The sequence below is a fragment of the Micromys minutus genome, assembly GCF_963924665.1.
Source record: "Micromys minutus genome assembly, chromosome: 9".
NCBI classification, from domain to species: domain Eukaryota; kingdom Metazoa; phylum Chordata; class Mammalia; order Rodentia; family Muridae; genus Micromys; species Micromys minutus.
The window spans coordinates 39,554,718-39,576,009 of NC_137978.1; the positions used below are offsets into that span (position 1 = coordinate 39,554,718).

At 44.3% G+C, this 21,292-nt stretch overlaps 1 protein-coding gene across 1 annotated transcript; it reads right to left on the minus strand.

The window, feature by feature from the left end:
• Positions 1 to 743: 743 nt before the first annotated feature.
• UTP11 (UTP11 small subunit processome component) lies at positions 744 to 15,814 on the minus strand. Its single transcript, XM_080921626.1, has 8 exons — positions 15,677 to 15,814; positions 8,538 to 8,599; positions 6,491 to 6,593; positions 5,962 to 6,075; positions 5,124 to 5,217; positions 4,889 to 5,019; positions 2,691 to 2,801; positions 744 to 2,007 (listed from the first exon to the last, which is right to left on the minus strand). The coding sequence occupies exons 1-8, from the start codon at positions 15,737 to 15,739 to the stop codon at positions 1,924 to 1,926; spliced, it is 762 nt and encodes a 253-aa protein (XP_080777752.1). The 5' UTR covers positions 15,740 to 15,814; the 3' UTR covers positions 744 to 1,923.
• Positions 15,815 to 21,292: the final 5,478 nt, after the last annotated feature.

Here is a 21,292-nt window from a genome sequence, read left to right on the forward strand (position 1 = left end):
CAGTAGCCATGTCACCTACTAATACTTAAAAAAAAAAAAAGCTGGGCTTGGAGAGATGGCTACAAGGTCAATAGTACTGGCTACTCTTCCAGAGGACCTAGACTCAACTCCCAGAACCCACATGGTGTTCATGACCAGCTATAATTTCTTTCATGGGATCCTATACTCTGGCCTCTGTAGGCAACAGGAATGTATGCGCTGCAAAGGCAAAGCACTCATATACACACTTAAAAAAGAAAATCTATCAGACCAATGTAGCTATTCCTCTCCAGAACGTGGGATGTGAATAAGGCTCCCAGAATCCTGTTCTCAGTTCTCCCACCTCTTCCTCAAGCATGCTCAGTCCTGTTCTGACTGGCCATGGCCTACCTTCCCTATATAAGGGCATGGAAGGGAAGGGTGGGACCTAGGGAAGAAGCTAAGAAGCAGCTCCATATAGCCTGGGGTCTGTATTCTCCGGTGAAGTCATTTATAACCTTGGAATCAGCAACTGGCCCAGAGGAGAAGGGCAGGAACAGAGCCAGCCCTAGTGTTCTGATGTGAGCTTCCTGAACAAACAAACAGGAGCCATATGAGGTCCTAATTCTAAGTGTGTTTTTACACGTAAGGAGGGAGAAATGAACTCTTAGACAACTTATGAAGTCACTCAAATAAATAATAAGAGGATGAAGATCACTCTCCCAACTGTACAAAATATTTAATCCTTAAAACAGATTACTTTAGCCAGGTGTTTTTGGCATGTCTGTAATCCCAGCCATTAGGATTGAGACAGACCAGGAGTTCAAGGTCATCCTAGCTACACAGCTAACTTTAGGTCAGCCAGGATGCCATGAGATCCCATCTCATACAAACAAAAATTCAGGTTCAGTTGCTGAGCAAACATAAGAATTTAACACACATTTTTTGTTGTTTTGTTACGTTTTGTTTTTGGAGATGGTTCCCCTGTGTAGCCCTGGCTGTCCTGGAACTCTAGGTCAGGCTGGCCTTGACCTGCTTGCTTCTGCCTCCCAAGTTCCGGGGTTAAGGACGTGCACCAGCACTGCCCAGCTCTAGACCTCACATTTTAAAAGCTAAGTGTGGGAGCTGATGAGTCGGCTCAGCAGGTAAGAGTGACAGCCACCAAGCCTGATAACCGCAGTCTGATTTCTGGAACCACACAGTGGAAGGACACCTGCAATCCCAGCAAAGGGGAGGCACAGACAGGTGGGTCCCTGGGGCTCCCTGGCTGGCCAGCCACGTGCCGTCATCAATGAGCTGGAGGCCAATGAGACAGTATCTGAAAACAAGGTGGACTTACTTTAAGGGTTGACACTGGGGTAGTCCTATGGCCTCCACATGCACCACATGTGTGCACTCATAGGAACACACATACACAAAACAAGGATTTTACTTCTTACTATGGTTTTATATTACTTTTGAAAAATTCAATAATGTAATAAAAATGGAATAGAGCTAATGATTTAATTGAAAACTGAATGTAAAATTTACTATAAGGAGAATGACAAAACAAAAATATAAACAAAAACCAATGTATAACTCTCCCTAAGGGGAACATAAACCAAAATGCCTGTAGTAGCTGTTCACGTCAGTAGCCCAGCTCCTGCTACAAAATAAAGATATTGTTCTTAAATACTGAGAGTAGAGTGTGTTCACCTATTTTCTACTTTGTTATGTGAGATTATACAACTCTCCCAGGGAGAAATAAGTACTGTATGTAAGAGACTCAATTCAACAAGACAGAAACAAGGGCAGGGAAGGGACTTAAATTTTCATAGAAAGATGTCAGGTATCAGGTTGACAGTAAGTCATTACAAAACAGGAACACCAAGCCTTTTGAACTAAGAAATTCTGAAATTATTACAAAAAGAGGGACAAGATAAGAATTTTTTTCGATACAGAATGCTGAGGCTAATTTTTAAGACATCAACGCTTTCGGCGAGCCTGGAATCTGTAAATGGCTGGGGAGTTCACTGTTTCTTTCTTCACCTTCACCTTCTGAGTTTTATCCTGTAAGAGTAGAAAGGTGACCAGTAAACACCAACAGGCTTCCTAAAGCAGCAAAGCCTTTTAGTACTCTGGCTAAGGGGCAGCCCCATACAGCCCTCCTCCACCCTGTATGGAGCCACCTAACCTCTCCGGGAGCCCAAAGAATGCGACCAGCTGTGGACAGTCTTTGGGAAAATTGAGGAGAGAGCAGCTCAAGTAATTATTTTGTTTAAATATAAATTTAATTCTCTCTCGGAGCCCCAGTTGAGAAAGGCCAACCTGAATGATCTGCAAGGCTGGAGACTTTGACATTTAGAGGAACGGTGATTCGAAAGAGCTTCTTAAATTCCTCAGCTCTGCTATTTAACCGTACAATGTTGTCTATTTTTGAACACCACTGAGCGGCATGCACTGTTTTGTTAACCTGTTTAAATGTTACGGGAGCTGTTCATAAGCTATAAAGTCCATATGCTACCTGATCCTACCCTTTGCTGCTCCGAAGCACTGGCTAATAACCCCCTTATTACCTTCTTCATCAAGGACCACTTTAAGTGCCAGAGCAATAGACACAGGCTCAAACCACTGCCCCCAAGGAGCAGACATTTCACTGGTGTTGATTTACACACAGATCCAGTCTCAGTTAAGACCTTTACAAGAAAAAAAGAAGAAAGGAGAAGAGAAGGCTCAAGGCTCCCTCCACTTACCATGAGGTCTTTCCGTGTCTGGATTTTCTGGGCAACAACAAACAGCTGCTTCTCCCGCTCGATGCGCTGCGTCAGGCAGCCATACTGCTTTTGTCGCTCTTTGGCTATCCGCTGCAGAATAAACACTTACACTCAATAAAATAGGCAAAGATGAGTGAGAGCCTGCTTCCCGAGTCCAAATGCATCAGTGGTGCCATCAGCTCCCTCCTTTCTGTGACAGTTCTGCGCCATTAGAGTACAGACGCCCACTTTAGAACCAGCTCTTTCTACAAGGGAGACATACAGCAACCAAACTTCCTATCGATATCCTCTTACAGATGCAGAAGGAAAGTAACTGGCCTAAGGGTAGGTGGTTTGCCTAAATCACAGTCAGGGCAGTCCTGAGCCCCCAGTCCCAAGAGTGTTCCCAGAGGTTGTACATACGCTAAGTAGCCTCAGCCTCTGAGCACCTGGTTACTGGAGCTGAGGGCAGCCAGCCCAGACTGCACGCATGCCAAAGTGAACAGAAAGCAAGAGAAGGCCCAGTGATGAGAACTGTACATGGGCCTGAGGACCTAAATCTCACAGAGAACAAGGAGCATTTGTAGGATAGATGGCCTGAAAAAGGGACTTCTAAGGACTCTTCAGGGACTATGGAAGTCCTTACACTTCAGAGACTCTGTAAGCATCTGAGACAGTAACAATGTTGGCCTCTTCTGTAAGACAGCACACAGATTGAGTATAACTCATCCGAATGCTTGGAATCGGCATGTTTGGATTCCAGATTTGGGGGTGTTTGCAATATTTGCATGTGCATGAGATACTTTAGGGATGAGACCCAAGTCTAAACAAGAGACTCCTTATCTTTCATATATCTCTTATATACACAGCCTGAAGATAACTTCACACAGCATTTTTGGTGTGCCCGCATCCTGACTGTAGCCCATCACAGGAAATCAGGTGTACAGTTTTCCACTCCTGTCCTATTGGCACTCAAAACACTGCAAATTTTGAAGGATCCCAGATTTCGCTGCTTTGGACTAAGAATGTTCAACCTGTAAACACAGGAACCTATATGTACACATATAGGCAACATCTCAGTGTTAGGAGTGGATGCTCACAGACCTCCTCAAGCCAGTCACAGAATTTTTGTATCACTCCAAGTTGCAGACTTGCAGTCTTCTCAGCAGCAGGATCTCCACGAAAGTGATTACGCTTTACACAAAGCAGTGGAGTCAAGCACCACTGGTCAAAAACCAGCGGGTCCAAGTCCTCTCACCTTTGTAAGCACAAGTGGCACACCATCCCCCAGGGTCTGTGAGGACCACGACACTACCTGAGGAGCAGCAGTGACTTGGCCAACTACAATTACACTGAGAGCCAGGGTTATCACGAGAAGCCCCCAGCCAGCTCCTAGGCTGAAGTATTTCGTACAGAGCGAGGCTAGCACGGGCCTCAGACTCCGGCTCCTCAGCTCCACGACAGCCTCACAGCAGTGGTTGCAGACAGCTTTTGTTTTCACTTTATTGCACAGACTGTCAAATTTATGGGATTACCCAATATAGTCAAACTAATTAGGGGTATTTATATTACTAAAGCAAGTTTAGCTGCCTCTGAGCTAGAGGAAACTGCTGTGAAATTAAACATTGGAAGCAAAACTGATGCAGTGTAAATGATTCAAATCAAAACAGAACAGCTGTCTGCTTGAAACACATTGACAGCATTTTTTTTTAAATGAATCAGTCAGAAGTGAGAGTTCAACTCCAGAAGGCTTTCAGAAAAATCCTGTCATCTCCACAACCCAGTTATGTGGTAGAAAGCACCACAGGGAAACGTCAATACAAACTCTTGGTTACAAACGAGAGCGGTGAAAACATTTTAATAGGTGCACCCTCTGCGAAGGCAGGACCAAGGCGGAGCACAGCACATCTCTGTCTTCTTCCCTGCTCTGCATCTCTAAATGCTGGGACCCACGCATTAAAGCAAAGGACCAGATCAGAGCTGGATTCGAACCCAAACCCAAGCTCCTGACAACAGCACGTCCTTCAAAACAAACTAACAAAAACTCCACTTCCACCCCCATCACCAAATCTTCTTTCCACTCAGTCAACCAAGTCTTAAAAGTTTCCCACAAGTATACAAAACGAGCAAAAAAAGAACCACAAAGAGAAACTGAGACTCCTCCAGATGACCATCTGAGTGTAAACCGAGGCACATACCTTGAGGCGAGTCTGAGGGGTGACTCCTTTCACTCTCTCCTTCTGCAAGGTCTCTATCCTGGGTCTATTATAGACCCTGTCAACTAGTTCTGGGGCCGTTTGCAAGTGAGTTGCAATATCAAACTGTTCCACTGAAATTCAAGACAAAACTTTAAGGCACAGGCTGTCCCTAGCAGCACATGACACACAGTGACATACAGACCATCCCAGACACCGCCACGCCAACATGTCATACCTTCCTTTTTAGTGTCAAAAAAGAACACGTGCTTATTCTGTTGCTTCCCCTGGAAATCCAGCAGGTGGAGCTCTGACTTCAGTCTTTCAATTTTCTGCAACAGGAATATGGCTTCTTTAAAGCGGGTCTCCAGGGTCTCAGAAATAAACTTGCAAGAACCTAGACACTTCACAGCATCACTCTTGGGTACCCAAGAATTCCTTTCATGCTTTTTTCTTTTTTGGTATTTTAGGCACTGACTTTCATCCAGCATCATCACGCTTGCCTGCCATTATTCTTCGTTCTCAATGGCTTGATTCTTTCAAACGAAAGCACTTAAACATGCCAAACACCTCCTACTCATCAAGTACTAGATAAAGCATGCCACAAAATTCAATATTGAGAATATATGCCAGAAACAAGCATTCTCATGCCGGATCTCTGAGAGTTTGAGGCCAGCCTGATCTACAGAGTGAGTTCCAGGATATCTAAGGCTACACAGAGAAACCCTGTCTTGAAAACCAAACCAAAACAAACAAACAGACAAACAAAAGCATTCTCAAGGAAATTAAGTGGTTCATAACCATGGGGCTAGAAACTAGCAGAGTCTGGATTTAACCTACCTCTGTCTCATTCTCAAACCTGAACTCTATCTAAGTCATCAACACCCCCAAGCACACTGAGGACTGTGGAACACACTGATAACTTGAGATTATAAAATCCTCTCCTGTTATTGTTTAAACCAGAACCTGGATATTTCTTGCCCCCCAAGCACTGGGATTAGAGATATGCACAACCACAATCTGCCGTGTCCTTTCTTAACCCACAAAGAGCATTGGAACAAAGAGTCAACTGTTACCTTGGCCTCCGCCACCCTTTTCATCTCTATGTACTTGATGTCCTGAGTTCTCATCAGCTTCAGCTGCTCTGCTGTGACTTCTTCTTTGTTCTCTTTGAAAATATGAACTCCATCCTAAGGTTGAGGGTTAGCAGGTACAGTCCTTAGTAGAGTACAATCATTAGCAAGCTGTTAGCATAATTCACATTGAAAACAAAGACAAGCACATACTGTGTGCACGCCAAGAGCAATCCAGGGCCTAAGACCACTGATACCCACCTTGAACGGATAAGAAGATGGGATATGCACAGCTAAGGGGCAGCACTTTGTCTAGCATACAAACATACTTGGTTCCATTTGCAATATTAAAATAAAAACAAAGGAAGTGCAAAGGTAGGAGGAGCATCTGGACAGTCTGCCTCAGACCTCGAACCAGGAGCACCTGGTACAACTGGAGAAGGGCCAAGTTAAACCAAGGATGCTTCTTTGCTCTGCCTCATCTTCCACCCGTGACTATTTCTCCAATGACTATTATCTGTTTTGCGCCTACCTGGAGCTTGGCCCGAGTCATTTTATAGTAGAATTCATCTGGATTTTTTTCAAGAGCCTTCTTCCGGAGAGCTCTGAGGAAATCTTGTTTTTTATGATAGTCACTAAAAAAGCAAGTCAGAAGAAAGCCGTTGCAAAAAAGGGGGAAAATTAAAAACAAAAAACAAAAACACCTTCCCACACAAATGAACTAACAGCATGCATTTAAAATTTCAAAATGAGGATGTACACCTGTTACCCCAACACTTGGGAGACTGAGGTAAGAGAATCATAAATTTGAAATCACTCTAAGCTTGTCTCAATGAACAAACAAACACCTTCAAAGCAGACAAACCAATGAAGACCACATAAAATAAAACGTTCTAAACACATACAGCAGTGGGCACATCTGCTCCGTGGTCCACTGCCGCTGAGTCAGGCTCTCCATAAAACTCATCGTCTTAAGAGCCCTTATTACAGCCACAGCTCCGATCACCTGTCTCCACTACACATCCGAGGACACCAGGTAAAGCACCACCTCAAATCCTCACAAGGGCTGCCTCTGTTGCCATGACTCCCCCCACTGACTGCCACACAGTACAAGTAGAGTGGTGACTTCTGCAGTCATCCAGACGCCACTACTTCTGGCTAAGTAACCCTGGGTAAGCTGAAGAACCATTCTACTCCTGATTTCATATATAAGATGAGTAGAACAGTAACCTACCACAGAAGGTTGTTGGAAGGAATAAACAGACACACAACTGTATCTCACAGAATGCTGCCTGGCCCTCCAAAGCACTTGGGGTTGGGTCTAAGCTCACTGGCAGAAAGCTGCTCTGGAAGGCATAAGGCCCCAGGTTCAAGTCTCATTTCCTACCACACCATAAAAAGGGAAACAATCACTATTCAGTTCTTACAATTTGCTTCAAAACCTTTGGTACAGTGGGCATGGTGCACATACCTTTAATCCTAGCACTTGGAAAACACAGACAGGAGGATCTGTGAGCTGGAGGCCAGCCTGGTCTACACAGAGAAACCCTGTCTCAAATAACAGCAACAACAAAAAGCTCTGGTACCAGCCAGGCATGATATATAAAACTAATCCCAGAATGAGAGAGGCTGAGGTAGGAGATCTTGAATTTGAGGCCAGCCTAGATACACAGGGAGACTGTCATAAAAATAAAACTCATATGAAAAAAAGCTGAGAGGCTGGAGAGATAGGTCAGTGGTTAAGAACACTGACTGCTCTTTCAAAGGCCCCCGGTTCAATTCCCAGAACAGACTTGGCAGCTAACAACTGTCTGAAACTCCAGTTCCCAGGGGATCTGATACCCTCTCTGGCCCCCACAGGCATATATCAGAGACAGAGACAGTTGGATAGTTATAAATTTAAGGTCAGCCTGGTCTACACAGTGAATTTTCGGTCCAGTCAGGGATACCTAGTGAGACTTAATCTCCAAAACTAAAATATAATAAATCAGTGTTTAAAAAATTAAAACCTGGGACCTATAGAAAAATCATCACCACCAGCAACACCAGGAGCATAGAGCCCCAGCTAACTTGTATTCTAATAAGCAGTTACAAGCGTTTTCAAATGAAGTGCCAAAGAGAAGAATGGACATAATTGTTTATAAAGCGTTTCCAGAGTTCATCACCCACTCTCAGGCTCATGAATCCGTCCTTCACGTCTCTTCATTCCACACCACACATAATGATGCAAGAGACTCAGCTAATGGAGTCTTAGATTGTATCTTTAATGTCAAGAAAAGGGAGCAAGAAGATTCAAGCACTAAGATGGAGGCAAATCAACCCCACTGTGAGAAACCATCTGGAAGGGCACACACACAAAAAAAAAAAAATTACAGCGCGAGTACTCAAATAAGCAATGCTCAGTCTCAATAAAGGGAAGCTTGGGGTCACAGGAAAATACCCAACAGGCTGCCAGAGCTTTGGGTATTTTATCAATGGCAGGAAATTGTTCTGCAATTAGACACTGGGGCACTTTAGGTGTAGTACGGGGTTGTTGTAAGCACTCCTGGCAGCCCCTCTACCAGGGATACTGGACTCACTTTGCACGAAGTTTGTAATCTTTCTTTTTCTCCAGCAAACCCAGGCGTTTTCGAAAGCCAGGCTAGAGGACAAAAGGAAAAAGAAGCAGTTAGCTCTCCCGCAAACACACACGATGTGTCATCACCTGACAGAAACAGGACTCTGTAGTGCTCAGTACATCTGTGTCCTTGAGCCAACCCACCACCCTGCTCCCCCCTCCTCCCTGGTTCTGGACCCTGCCCAAGGATGAGAGGGCTCATCCTAGGGTAGCCAGTCAGGTCACAGGCACCACCGTAGTAGGTTTCTTGGCCTATTAAGGACAGAGGGAGGCAACAATGACTCGGCACTAAGCAAGCAGGTGCCAGTTGTACTAAAATTACTACCGACTTAATCCAAGGGCTTATAAAATACTATGAAGGGAAAACAGTAACAGGAGGCAACTGTGGTAAGGGAGCTAAATTTAGAGTTTTCAGATCTAGGTTCAGTCCACGATTTACTCCTTAACAATCTGTGACCTTGGGCAAATAAATTACTGAATTTCTCTTAGCTGTCACTTCCCTAACTATAAAATAAGACAGAAAGGCTGGGTAAAATGGTGCTTGCCTACAATCCTGACACTTGGGAAGTTGAGACAGGATTGTAAAATTAGGCTACATAGTAAGACCAGAAACAATTAAAACATAGAGAACAGTAGAGACAAAACCAAGTACAATGGGAAAGTATTATCTCTGACATAAACTTCTATAGCATGTAGGTTCAATGAGCACATCTTGGTCGACCCTTGTATTCGATACCATTACGCTGAATACTTAATGTCGGGTTAAATTGGTAATGCTTATAATCCCAGAACTTGAGAAACAGAAGAGTTCAAGGCCAGCCTCAGCTACAGGAAACACTATATAAATTATGTGTGTGTTTATCAGATGCCTTTATGACTTTTTGCTGTGGGGGAAAGCTTTAGACAGCTTTCATAATCCTTCTACATACTTAAACTCTCCATGTGCAGAGTGCTGGAATTAAAGGTATATGCCCCCATACCTGGCTTTTATTAGGTGCTAAGGATCAACCCAGAACCTCTAGCATTCAAGGCAAGTATTCTACCAACTGAGCTATATCCCAGCTCTCCTTACATCAACTTAACAGCTCACAGTTATGTACCTGCTCTGTCCCAAAGCAATGTGCTATGTTTATTGCATACTCCTGTTTCTTCTCTATGACATTACAAAAAAGGAAAGAGTATTGCAGACAGGATGGCACTCAGAGACTAGATCAGAATGCAGAACCAAGGCTGGGGATGCACCTCAGCTGGTAGAATGCTTGCCTAGGTTCAGTCCACAGCACCACATAAGCCAATCGTGGTAGCACACACCTGTCAGTAATCCTTACAGGAAGAAGTAGATGGGCTATCAGAAGTCCAAGGTTGCCAGAAGACGTGGCACACTCCTTTGGTCCCACCACTCAGGAGGTAGAGGCAGGAGGATCTCTGTAAGTTCAAGGACAGCCTGTTCTATATAGTGAATTCCAGACAGCAAGGGCTACACAGAGAAACCCTCTCTCAGATAAAACAAAAAGTTCAAGGTCTTCCTAGCGGCAGTACACGAAGTATTCACTCTCTAGGAGTGTAGAACCAGTAAAGCCTGGAGCTAAAATTAGAATAATCCCTTCTGTCCGTGCCAGGCTGCACTATCTCAGAGCCCACTATACTCACTCGTCTTTCTGCTCTGAACAACTGTGTTTGGCTTTGGTTTTGGAGGCAGGTTTTTATACAGCTCCCCTTGACTTCGAGCTCATGACCTCCTGCCTCAGCCTCCCAGAAGCTATGATGATGAATGGGTGTGCCCACCATATCCTGTTTTGTGCTTTTTGGTTTTGATTTTTTTTGGGGGGTTTGGGGTTTGTTTGTTTGTTTGTGTTTGTTTTTGAGACTGTCTCATTCTATAGCCCAGGCTGTCTGGCCTGGAACTTGAGTGACAACTCAGGGTAGGGCTTGCAAGCCTCCCTCCTCAGCCTATCAAGAGCCAGGATGGTAGATTCCTACCACTGCAACCTTGACTTCTGAGGCTGCAGGTTTATGTCTCTACTGAACTTGGATAATGATTTGGATGGGATTTTACTGTCACCTTTGTCATCTCTGAACCTTTCAAGGGATAACATATTCCACTGGTGCAATGACAGCTCAGGGTGGGAACATGGTTCAGAGGTAAATGTCCACCACTAAGTCTAACTTTGATCCCCAGAACCTACATGATAAAAAGAGAGCTGACTCCCCAAAAGTTGTTTTCTAACCTCCATAACCACTCCCTGATATGGTTGCCCAAAGCACACGCCCCCCACACACACACACACAAACCCAATATGTAAATGTAATTTTTTAAAAATTTAAACTGTATGCTGCCACAAGAACTCAGAGCACTCGGTAGACAAGTAGGTAAATCTCTGTGACCTCCAGGCCAGCCTGGTCTACACAGAATGCTACATAGTTAAATACTGTCTCAAAAAAAAAATTTTTTTTCTTGATTTTTTTTTTTCAAAATTTTTATGGGTGGTGGTGACACACACCTTTAATCCCAGCACTCAGGAGGCAAAGGTAGTTTGATCTCTGAATTCCACCCCATCTTGGTCTACATAGCAAGTTCTAGACCAGCAAAGAGCTACAGAAAAGGAGAAAGAGAGCAGGAGGGAGGGAGGAGAAGAGGGTGAAAGAAAAAGAAAGAGAAAGGGAGAGAGACAGAGAGAGATGCTTAATCAAAACTGGGACTGGGGAGATGGCTCAGTAGTTGTTAAGAGCAGTGGCTGTTTCTCCAGAGAATCTGGGTTCAATTCCCAGTGCCCACATAGCAGCTCACACCCGTCTGGTACTCCGGTTCCAAGGAAATCAAACACACAGTGCAGGCAAAACACTAAAGCATATAAAATAAAATTACATTTTAAGAAATTATTTTGGTTTTTGTTTTCTTTCTAGTTATTTTTTTGTTGTTGTTGTTGTTTGTTTGTTGGTTGGTTGGTTGGAATTTTTGTTGTTGTTTGGTTTTTTTTGAGACAGGGTTTCTCTGTGTAGCCCTGGCTGTCCTGAAACTCTCTCTCTGTAGACCAGGCTGGCCTTGAGATCAAGAAATCCACTTGCCTCTGCCTCCTGACTGCTAGGATTAAACATGTGCACCACATCCTGGCTAGGTTTATGTGTATGAGTGTTTTGCCTCTAGATACATATGTGTACCACATGCATGCCTGGTGCCCTGGAGGTCAGACAAGAACATCAAATCCCCTGAAACTGAAGTATGGGTGGCTGTAAGCTACCACATGGATGCTGGGAACCAAGCCTGAGTAACTACTGTTAGAGCAGTAAATGCTCTTCCCTGCTGAGTCATCTCTCCAGTGTCCACAATAGCTTTCCACCAAAAAAAAAAAAAAAAAAAAAAAGAACTGCGAATGCTTTATCTTTATTTTAGATGCATTGGTGTTCTGCCTGCATGTGCATCTGTGTGAGGGTGTCGGATCCTCTGGTAGGTGTAAGCTGACGTGTGGGTGCCAAGAACTGAACCCAGGTCTTCTGGAAGAACAGCCAGTGCTCCCTAACGCTGAGCCATCTCTTCAGACCACTATCTTTTATTTTTAATACAGCAAAGGGATGGAGACTGACAGAGAAGGACATTTTAAAGGTCAGGGAACAACACTGGGACTTGAAATCACTAATGTGTGACTGTACATGTACATTACAGAAGAAACCAGACACAGCATGAGTCAGTTTACACGTCTATGTCCTCAACACAAAGCTTCCACTGCCTCAACAAGGAAGAGGACAGAGACACATACAAGAAACTCAAATTCAAAAACGACCCCGGCACTGTCTCAAAATCTTTCTTTTATGTTAACCTAAGTCAACCACTTGCAGCAGTGATTCTAGCTACTAAAGTTAATCTCTTTAAGCATCAGGTTCCTAATGTGCAAAATGGAACAACGTCTATCTCCCAAGGACACTGTGAAATTCGGAGACAGTCTTTGTACAGCACATAGAGCTATTCCTAGAACACTTCAAAGGTGATCGTTTCAAGCAGAACATACTGTAATCCCCTTATCCATGAGGCTGAGGCAGAAGGATCGTAAACTGAAACTTGAGGTAAATCTAAGTTAAATAGGGTGATCTTGTCTCAAAAAGATAAAAATTTACTAGCTTTGCCTTCAAAAGCAAACTGATCACCCAGTCCAATACACTTCACCACAATGCTCTATACCTCTACCCTCTCCATCCATGTTCCACATCTGATATTTTACTTTTTTTTTTTCATTTTATGTGTATGACTCTTTTGCTTTCACACTGTGCATCACAAGTATGCCTGGTACCCAAAGAGGCCAGAGTGCCTCAGATGCCCTAGAACTAAAGTTACAGATGGTTGTAGGCTGATGCAGATGCTAAGAACTGAACCTGGGTTCTCTGGAAGAGGGCCCATTGCTCTTAAGCACCGAGCATTCTCTCCACCCTCCACGTCCCGCATCCTTTATGTGCCACCGCTTATAAAGTTGCCTCTAGCTGAGCATACATTTAATCCCAGCGCTCAGGAGGCAGAGGCAGGCGGATCTCTGTGAATTGGAGGCCAGCCTGGTCTTCCACAGAGTATTAGACCAACCAAGGCTACATAGTGAAACACTGTCTCAAAAACAAAACCAAACAAACCAAAAAACTGCCTCTACATTCTTAAAACATCTGATACATTTTCTGGCTTTGTCAGCTCTAGCTGCACCTATTCAAGAACAACACTTGACCCTTCTGAGTCTTCATTTCCTCAGGAAAGTGTGAGGACGTAATAATAATAACACGCTTGCCAACAGCTGGTCTGAGTTTAGCGGCAGTGAGAGCCATGCGTTTACACTGCAAGTTCTGGATACTCCTGGTTTTAGATAGGTCCATAAACAGTCTCACAAACAAAATGGTAGAATACATTACTGTTGGTGCGACGGCTCAGTGCATAAAGTCACTTGCCGTCCAGTCTAATGCCTTGAGTTTGAACCTGAGACCGACTCCTAAAAATTGTCCTCTGGCCTTCACAAAGCTGTGGCACCAATACACACGTGGTTAGATAAAGATACGTGTGAAATAAAAAATGTAATCCATGTACAATGCTGCTTCCACTGAGCATACGTGCTAATAAAGGCTACTAAGCAGGAAAGTGAACCGTGACAAAGAAGGTGGTATCACTTCTTAGCCTGGTGGTTAAGATCAACTACAAAAGGATTCTTAGACCATAAGAAAAAAGGGGGGGTGAGGGGGGAGTCTCAACACTACAGCATCAGTCAGCTGCATGGTCTCAGAGACAATGTTCTTTTCCTCAGGATCTGTAAAGCATGATCTCTGAAGACCCTTTGGTTGCATACATAGGGTTTGGACTGTAGTCCCTGGGGTTTAATTTTGTGTATATGCATGATATATGTGTACGTGGGAGCACATGCCATGCATCATGGCATATGTGGAGGACAGAGAAAGTCTCTGGTCCAAGACCAAGCAGAGGAGGGATATGGGAGTGTCTGGAGGTCAGAAAGGGAAGGAACAAATGTTGTAACTAAGTTATAATCTCAAAAACAGAAAAAAGACTCCACTCTTTCCTTCCTTTAGTGTATGAGTTCTGAGGGTCTGACTCAGGCTGTCAAACCATGCATCAAGCATATCTACTAGCTCAGTTGCTTTACCAACCCAGTTTGTTTTGTTGAGATACTGTCTCATGGGCTGGAGAAAGGGCTCAGCAGTTAAGAGCACTCCAGAAGTCCTGAGTTCAGTTCCCAGCAACGACATGGTGGCTCAAAACCATCTGTAATGGGATCTGATGCCCTTTTCTGGTGTGTCTGAAGACAGCTACAGTGTACTTATATATTAAATAATTTTTTTTTAAAAAAAAAGAGAGATACTGCCTGATGTAGTCCAGAATATCCTAAAACCTGATGGATTACCCTGAACTGGTGATCTCTTGCCTTTAAAAACAAAAGAAAAAGAAAAAATATTTATTCAAGGGGTTAAAGAGATGGCTTAACAGTTAAAAGCACATTCTTCTCTTTCACAAGATCCAAGTTCATTTCCCAGCACTCATATCAGGATATCAGACAAATCACAACTACATATAATCTCTGCTCCAGAATGAGCTCCCACAGATATATGTGCTCATGCACCCATTCCCCACATACACTTTTTTTTTTAATTAAAAAAAAGTCAGTGGGGGGGAGGGGAGCAAGCTATGGAAGCCAGAGGGGGGGGGTGGTCTTCCTAGAGTGGAGTTACATATATTTGTGAGCCGATGATGTGGGTACTGGGATTTGAACTCTGAGAGAGCAGCCAAGTACTCTTAATCACTAAGCCCTCTCTCCAAGGCTTGTTAAAGGCTTGATAGAACCAGTTCTGTGATTTCTGATGACAGTGAAGTGGATAAAGAGATTCTGCATACGTCTTTGTTTCTACCGAATATCCAAACCCCAACACATTCTCCTCAGAAAATCCACACCTACTTATTCTAATTAAACTTAGTGGAGCACTCTCTTCCTCCTTTCTTCCTACCAAGGACTAAATCTACTGCCCCACATTCACTAAGCACTACTGAGCTGTATGCCTAGAATTTTTTTAGATTTTTATTTTGAGTCAGTTCTAAGTTGATCAGGAAGGCCATGATTTTGTGATCCCTCTGCCTTGGCCTCTTGGGTGGTTGCAATTATAGACCTGGGCTATGAGGTCCCACAGAGTTTGTAAATGGTCAAGACACTGTCCAGAAGAGATAAGGAAAGTACCACGATTTAGGGGGAGGCATAGGCTCGATCTGCATGAACCACACAAATCCTATGCCAAAAGTCAGGCCCACTTTAGAAACACCCCTGCATGCGTCGGTTGTGGTTGGTGCCTACTGTCGCAGGTCACTCGTTACGTTTGATTGACACTGGCCTCAATTTCTAGGGAAAGGTATCTGACACACCTTGACTCACTCAATTCCCATTTAACTTTCTACCATAGAAATTCACAATGCCCCTAACCCAGTCCCTGGGTCTCCCCGAAAAGGCATGCCTGAGTCAGACCCCATGTGTCGCGTATTGACAGAAAGCAGATGCGCAGTCCGGTATCCGGATGCTGGGACAGCGAGGGGGCGGGGGCCACCGGCAGGCGCCCATGGGGCTTGCGAGGGCCTACCTGGCTTCGTTCTCGGTGTTCCCGCTGGCGGGTCTTGGCTGCCTTGCGAAAAGCCGCCGACATGCTTACAGAGATCTAGGAAATGCTCGACAGACTCCACCACCGCGACCGCACTACCCAACCTGCCTGTTCGCCAAGACTACCGGAAGCAGGCCCAGCCGCTTGAGGCTTGCTATGCAACCTATCAGAAGTTTGCCTTACCGGAAATACATCCCCGCTCAAGCGGTCCGAACAGGAGGCTTCTGGGAGATGTAGTTTCCTAAGCTAAAGTCTTGGGATTTCTTCACAGCTCTGTCCTCAGAGAACGTCCACGAGTCGGTCCGGAGACCTAGTTTAGGCCGCACGTTGGCATCTGGGAATACGTGCGGCTGGCACTGCTCTCTGGCTGAGCTCGGCTCGCGTGTGCGCATGTGCTGTCACCTGCGACTTGGCTTGGGTTAAAATTCTAAGTAGAACATAGTTTACACCTTTAATTCCAGCTCTCTGAAGGCAGAAGGTGGCAAATTTCTGTGAGTTCAAGGCTAACCTGTTCTTAAATAGTTATCGCCAGGCCAGCCAGGGCTACATAGTGAAATGAAACCTAGTCTAAAAACAAACAAACCAAAAAAAACTAGAAATAACCTGAATCTTACAGTTTGCTGGAAAGAGCACTTTAAAACATTTGGTTCCTCAGCTGACTTCTGGATGGGTGACTCTGAGCTGATTGCTTGACTTTAACGAGCATCATGCGTCTCACCCATAAAATGAACATAATAATAGCAGGCTGGTCTTGTTCACAGGAGTATCAAGGGCACTGAGTTGCAGAATTGTATTGAGAAGCAGCATAGAAAAGAATCTTCTAATGGCAATAAAGTTCTGAGTCCTTCATAACCATCAAAGTTGTGAAGTCTGTCTGGTAGACTTAACATAAGGTAGTAATGTGTTGGATAGAGCCTTGAACCTTGGAGGGAGTGTTCTGATCCCAGCTCTGCTCTTAACCAAGAAAAGTTAGTTTTGCTGTGGCTTAGTATCCACATCTAGTTGTAAAATGATAACATAATACTATACTCTCAGGATTGTGAGGTTTAAATGGCTTAATATGTTTTCAGTGCTTAATGTTGGGTTTACTTGTTAGCAGGTTGACGGTAAAATTGTTTTGTTTCTGGTTTTGTTCTGTCTTTTTGTTAGCTTGTTTCTTGAGTTTGGCTTAGTCTAATTAGGTTCAGTGTTTTGAGGCAGTGTCTAGCTAGGTAGGCCTGGCTTCACTGAAACTCATACACCATGATGGCCAAAGATTCATGGTGATCTCTTGCATCTGCAAAGAGCTGGGATTACAAGTGTGTGACAGTGTGCCCAGCTATCCTGTTATTTTTGTTGCCACTAAAGTTACCTTTAAGTAGCACAAGAGAGAGCTGGACCCAGCCAAGCATCACAGCAGTGTTTGGGGTTGTTTGTACACTCCTTCCCCCTCCCCTCTCCTCTCCTCCTCCCTTATATTTTCATCTGTTGGCATTTGGAATCTTTTCCACAATGTGAGACTAATCTTCAGCAGGCTCTTTTTTATTTTGTTTTTTGTTGTTTTTGTTTTGGTTTTGGTTTTTTTTGTTTGTTTGTTTTTGAGACAGGATATCACAATGTAGTTCTTTCTAACTGTCCTAGATGATATAATGTAGACCAGGCTGGCCTCGAACTCACAGATATCCACCCATCAAGTGTTGAGATTAAAACCAGTACACAGGTTTCGCAGGCTTCCACAGACTCCTTTAATTGCATCTATTTTACATGACACCGGTCACCTCCCTAGCTAAAGAATAAATGCCATGGAAACCCTCTTCAGAGGGGACAAGTAGATATGGAAAAGGTCATAGTATAAAAAGTCTTTTTCCAGGGACTGGAGAGATGGCTCAGTGGTTAAGAGCACTGATTGCTCTTCCAGAGGTCCAGAGTTCAATTCCCAGCAACCACATGATGACTCACAACCATATGGGATCTGATGCCCTCTTCTGGTGTGTCTGTAAACAACTACAATGTACTTGTATACATAAAATAAATAAATCTTTTTGAAAAAAACAAAAACAAAAGTCTTTTTCCTTCCTCTACAACTTGATCTTTGTTTACCCAGTTTACGTGAGGAAAATTCCGTTTTGTTTGTCATCCTTGGAAGCAAGCTACTTCATGATCTAGTCTGTGACCACCCTCCTGGCCTCATCTCAAGAAGCTTAGCTATCTGATAGAATGACCACTCCTGCCTTGTCCCCTGAAGAAGTATTAGTGATCAGCAGCATCTGGGGATGCCATCATTGTACCCTGGAGGTGGGGGACTCTAGAGATAGCCCTAGATTGGCATTGTACAACTACCAGCTTGGCATTTAGAGCCACGTCATCAAAGTCTTTGTAGACCAGTTTGTATGTTGTTTTATTTTTAAGAGTAAAAGAGGTGATAAACTACCATACACATGGAACCTACACACAGCTTCTAATCATTTGCTCTCTGCTTCCTTGCCATGCTCTGCCTGTCACTCATTTTTTCCCCTCCGTTACACCCTTGTGGGCTTGAGAGCACAAAGGACGTTTCTAGGGATTTGAAAGAGGGTATTTACGAAGCTTGAGGCTTGTGAGGGCTCTGCACATTGTAGCGTTAAGAGTGAGCAATAAAGCCAGGGACGGAAGGGTATTTTCTCACTAGGAGGAAGGAGGTCTTGTGGTTGCAGGCACCAGAGAGTGATTCAGCACCCAGAGGAAGCCATGAGCGGCTTGGCAGAAGAGACCCAGAGCATTCTTTTGAAAACTCTTGCAAAGTAAGAAGACAAGATGGGGCGTCTTGAGTTTGAGGTAGGGAAGTGTTCGCACGGATCTCCTGGGTGGGAAGGAAACACACACACACACACACACAAGCACTCTGCTTCCAGCTCTGGCTCAGGCACACCTGTTTCTCAAGAAGGGGGAGAAGACAGATGGGGAACAGGAACAGAGAGTCCATGAGGCTGATCCCTGAACTCCCTGGGGCACGTCTTTCTGGGCCAATGGAAAGAGAGTGAACAGGGAAATGTGAGCCCACTGAAAATGGAGAGGAGAAAGAGCACAGCCCCCACGTCCTGGGTCTCCCTCCCCCAGGCTAGACAAGGCCACAGATCTCCTAACTTTCTCTGACCTTTAGACTCTAAGTCCTAACAGCAGCACTTGACCATGAAAGAGAAGGAGGGAGGGTTCCCACCTACTGAAGACTTAGTGTCTGGTCTTACCCAGTCCTCAGCCATGGTATTCTTAAGGGAGAGACTGCCTTCCAGAGGTTCACTGACTACCCAGGTGTTGGTTAGAGCTTTGACATTTGACAGTCTGAAGTTCAGTTCTGACTCTGACATTCTTGGCATCTACTTACTGTATTTGTGCTCCCCTCCTCTATCCCTCTCCCTCTCCCCATTCCCTCTTTCTCTGCAGGGGATCACTGTGTAGCTCTGCCTGGCTATATAGACCAGACTGGCCTCCAGCTCACAGACATCTGCCTATCTATGCTTCTTGAGTGCTCGGATTAAAGGTGTAAGCCACCACAAGTCCAGCCTCCATTTTCCCATGTTTGGTTTGTCGTTGGTGCAGGTTGAAAGATTTTAATGGAACAAATAATTCTATGATAACATTTTATTTAAAGGGCTGGAGAGATGGCTCAGTGATTAAGAATCCTGGCTGTTCTTCCAAAGGGCTGTGGTTCAACTCCCAGCACCCTTGGGACAGCTTACACCTTGTGACTCCAGTTCTAGGGAACCTGACCCCCTTCACACAGACATACATTCAGGCAGAACTTCAATGCGTATAAAATAAAAACAAGTCATAAAAATCATTTTTAAAGTATGGGATATTTTATGAATTTGCAAGTCATCCCTGCACAGGGACCATGAGAATCTCTGTATCACTCCAATTTTAGTATCTGTGCTGCTGAATCAAGTATCAGTTTTCTCACCTTTGAGAAGAAGATTAAAAATGCAGATTTAGGGCTGATGAGACAGCTCAGTGAGGGAAAACCCTTGCTGTGAGAGCCTATTCACCTTAGTTCTGACCTAAACCCATGCTGGCAGAATCTGACTCCGGAGCCAGCAAGATGCCTCAGTGGGCAAAAGCACTTGCCACCAAGCCTGACTATCCCCAAGACATACATGATAAGAAGAAAGAACTCATTCCCACAAGAAGCCCCTGATGTCCTACATGTATGTACACACACACACACACACACACACACACAAACACACCACATTTTTCTAAAGAATTTATTATATTTTTATTTAAGTGTATATGTTTGTCTTTGTGTGAGTGAATGTCACTTGTGCTCCTGTCTGAGGAGGCCGGAAGAGGACATCGGATTCCTTGAAGCTGGAGTCACAGGCTGTTGTGAGCTGAACTGAGCTCAGGTCTTCTGGAGGAGCAGCTCACTGGCTACTTTTTATGTCAACCTGACACAAACTAGAGTAATTGTGGAAGATGGAAGCTCAGTTAAGAAAATGACCCCCACCAGATTGGCCTGTAGGAAAGCCAATGGCGTGGTTATTATGTGGAAGGGTCCTGCTCACTGTGGGTGGTACCACCCCTGGGCTGGTGGTCTTGGGTGCTATTTAAATGACAACAACTACTTCCGGCTGAGCAGCTCATGAGAAACAAAGCCAGTAGCATGTCCTGCCAGGTTTTTACCTCCAGGCTCCTGCCCTGCTTGAGTTCCTACCCTGACTTTCCTTGATGATTCTGCAATGTGGAATTGTAAGCTGAAATTGTCTAGCTTGCTTTTTGGTCATGGTGTTAGAAAGCTAACAGCAAGCAGGCTCATGCACCAAGCCATCTCTCTAGCCCCCTAAGTTTATTTTTAAAGAGAACTGACTCTTGTCCTATGACCTCCAACACAAGCACAAAGGTACTAGTTCACACGCATGTGAACCCTCCACGCACACAGTCGAATCACCCACATATATGCTATATATGTACGTATATTTTTTATTGGGTAATTACGTGAGTTCATGTATGTAAAGTGTTTAGGGAATGGTGCAGACTGAGAGCTCAGAGTCTTGGTAAAGCCCTTCAATAACACTTCAAGCCATTAAAAAAAGAGAAGATCCCAAGATGAAGTACCTTTACTGCTCACTCACGACTCTTTTCTTAGGGCTCTATCCTAGTTATTGTTTCTATTGCCATTAGGAAACACCATGACCAAAACTCCAGTTGGGGAGGAAACGATTTATTTGTTTTATTTGACTTACACTTGAGCATCATAGCACATCATTGAAGGATGTGAGGACAGAAACTGGAACAGGGCAGGAACCTTGAGGCAGGAGCTGATTCAGAGGCCATGGAGGGGTGCTGCTCATTGGCTTGCTCCTCATGGCTTGTTCAGCCTGCTTTCTTATGGAATCCAGGACCCAGGGATTACATCACCTGAAATGGCACTGAACTGGGCTCTCCCTCATCAGACACTAATTAGAAAAAAATCCCTTTAAGCTTTCAAACAGCCTGATCTTATGGAAGCATTTTCTCAATTGCGGTTTCCTTCTTTCAAAAAATCCTAGATTGTGTCAAGTTGACAAAACCAGACAGCACACTTTCCCATCCTTGTCCTCACTTCATGTTGGGACAGACAGACCCCTCTTGCAGTCTACTCCA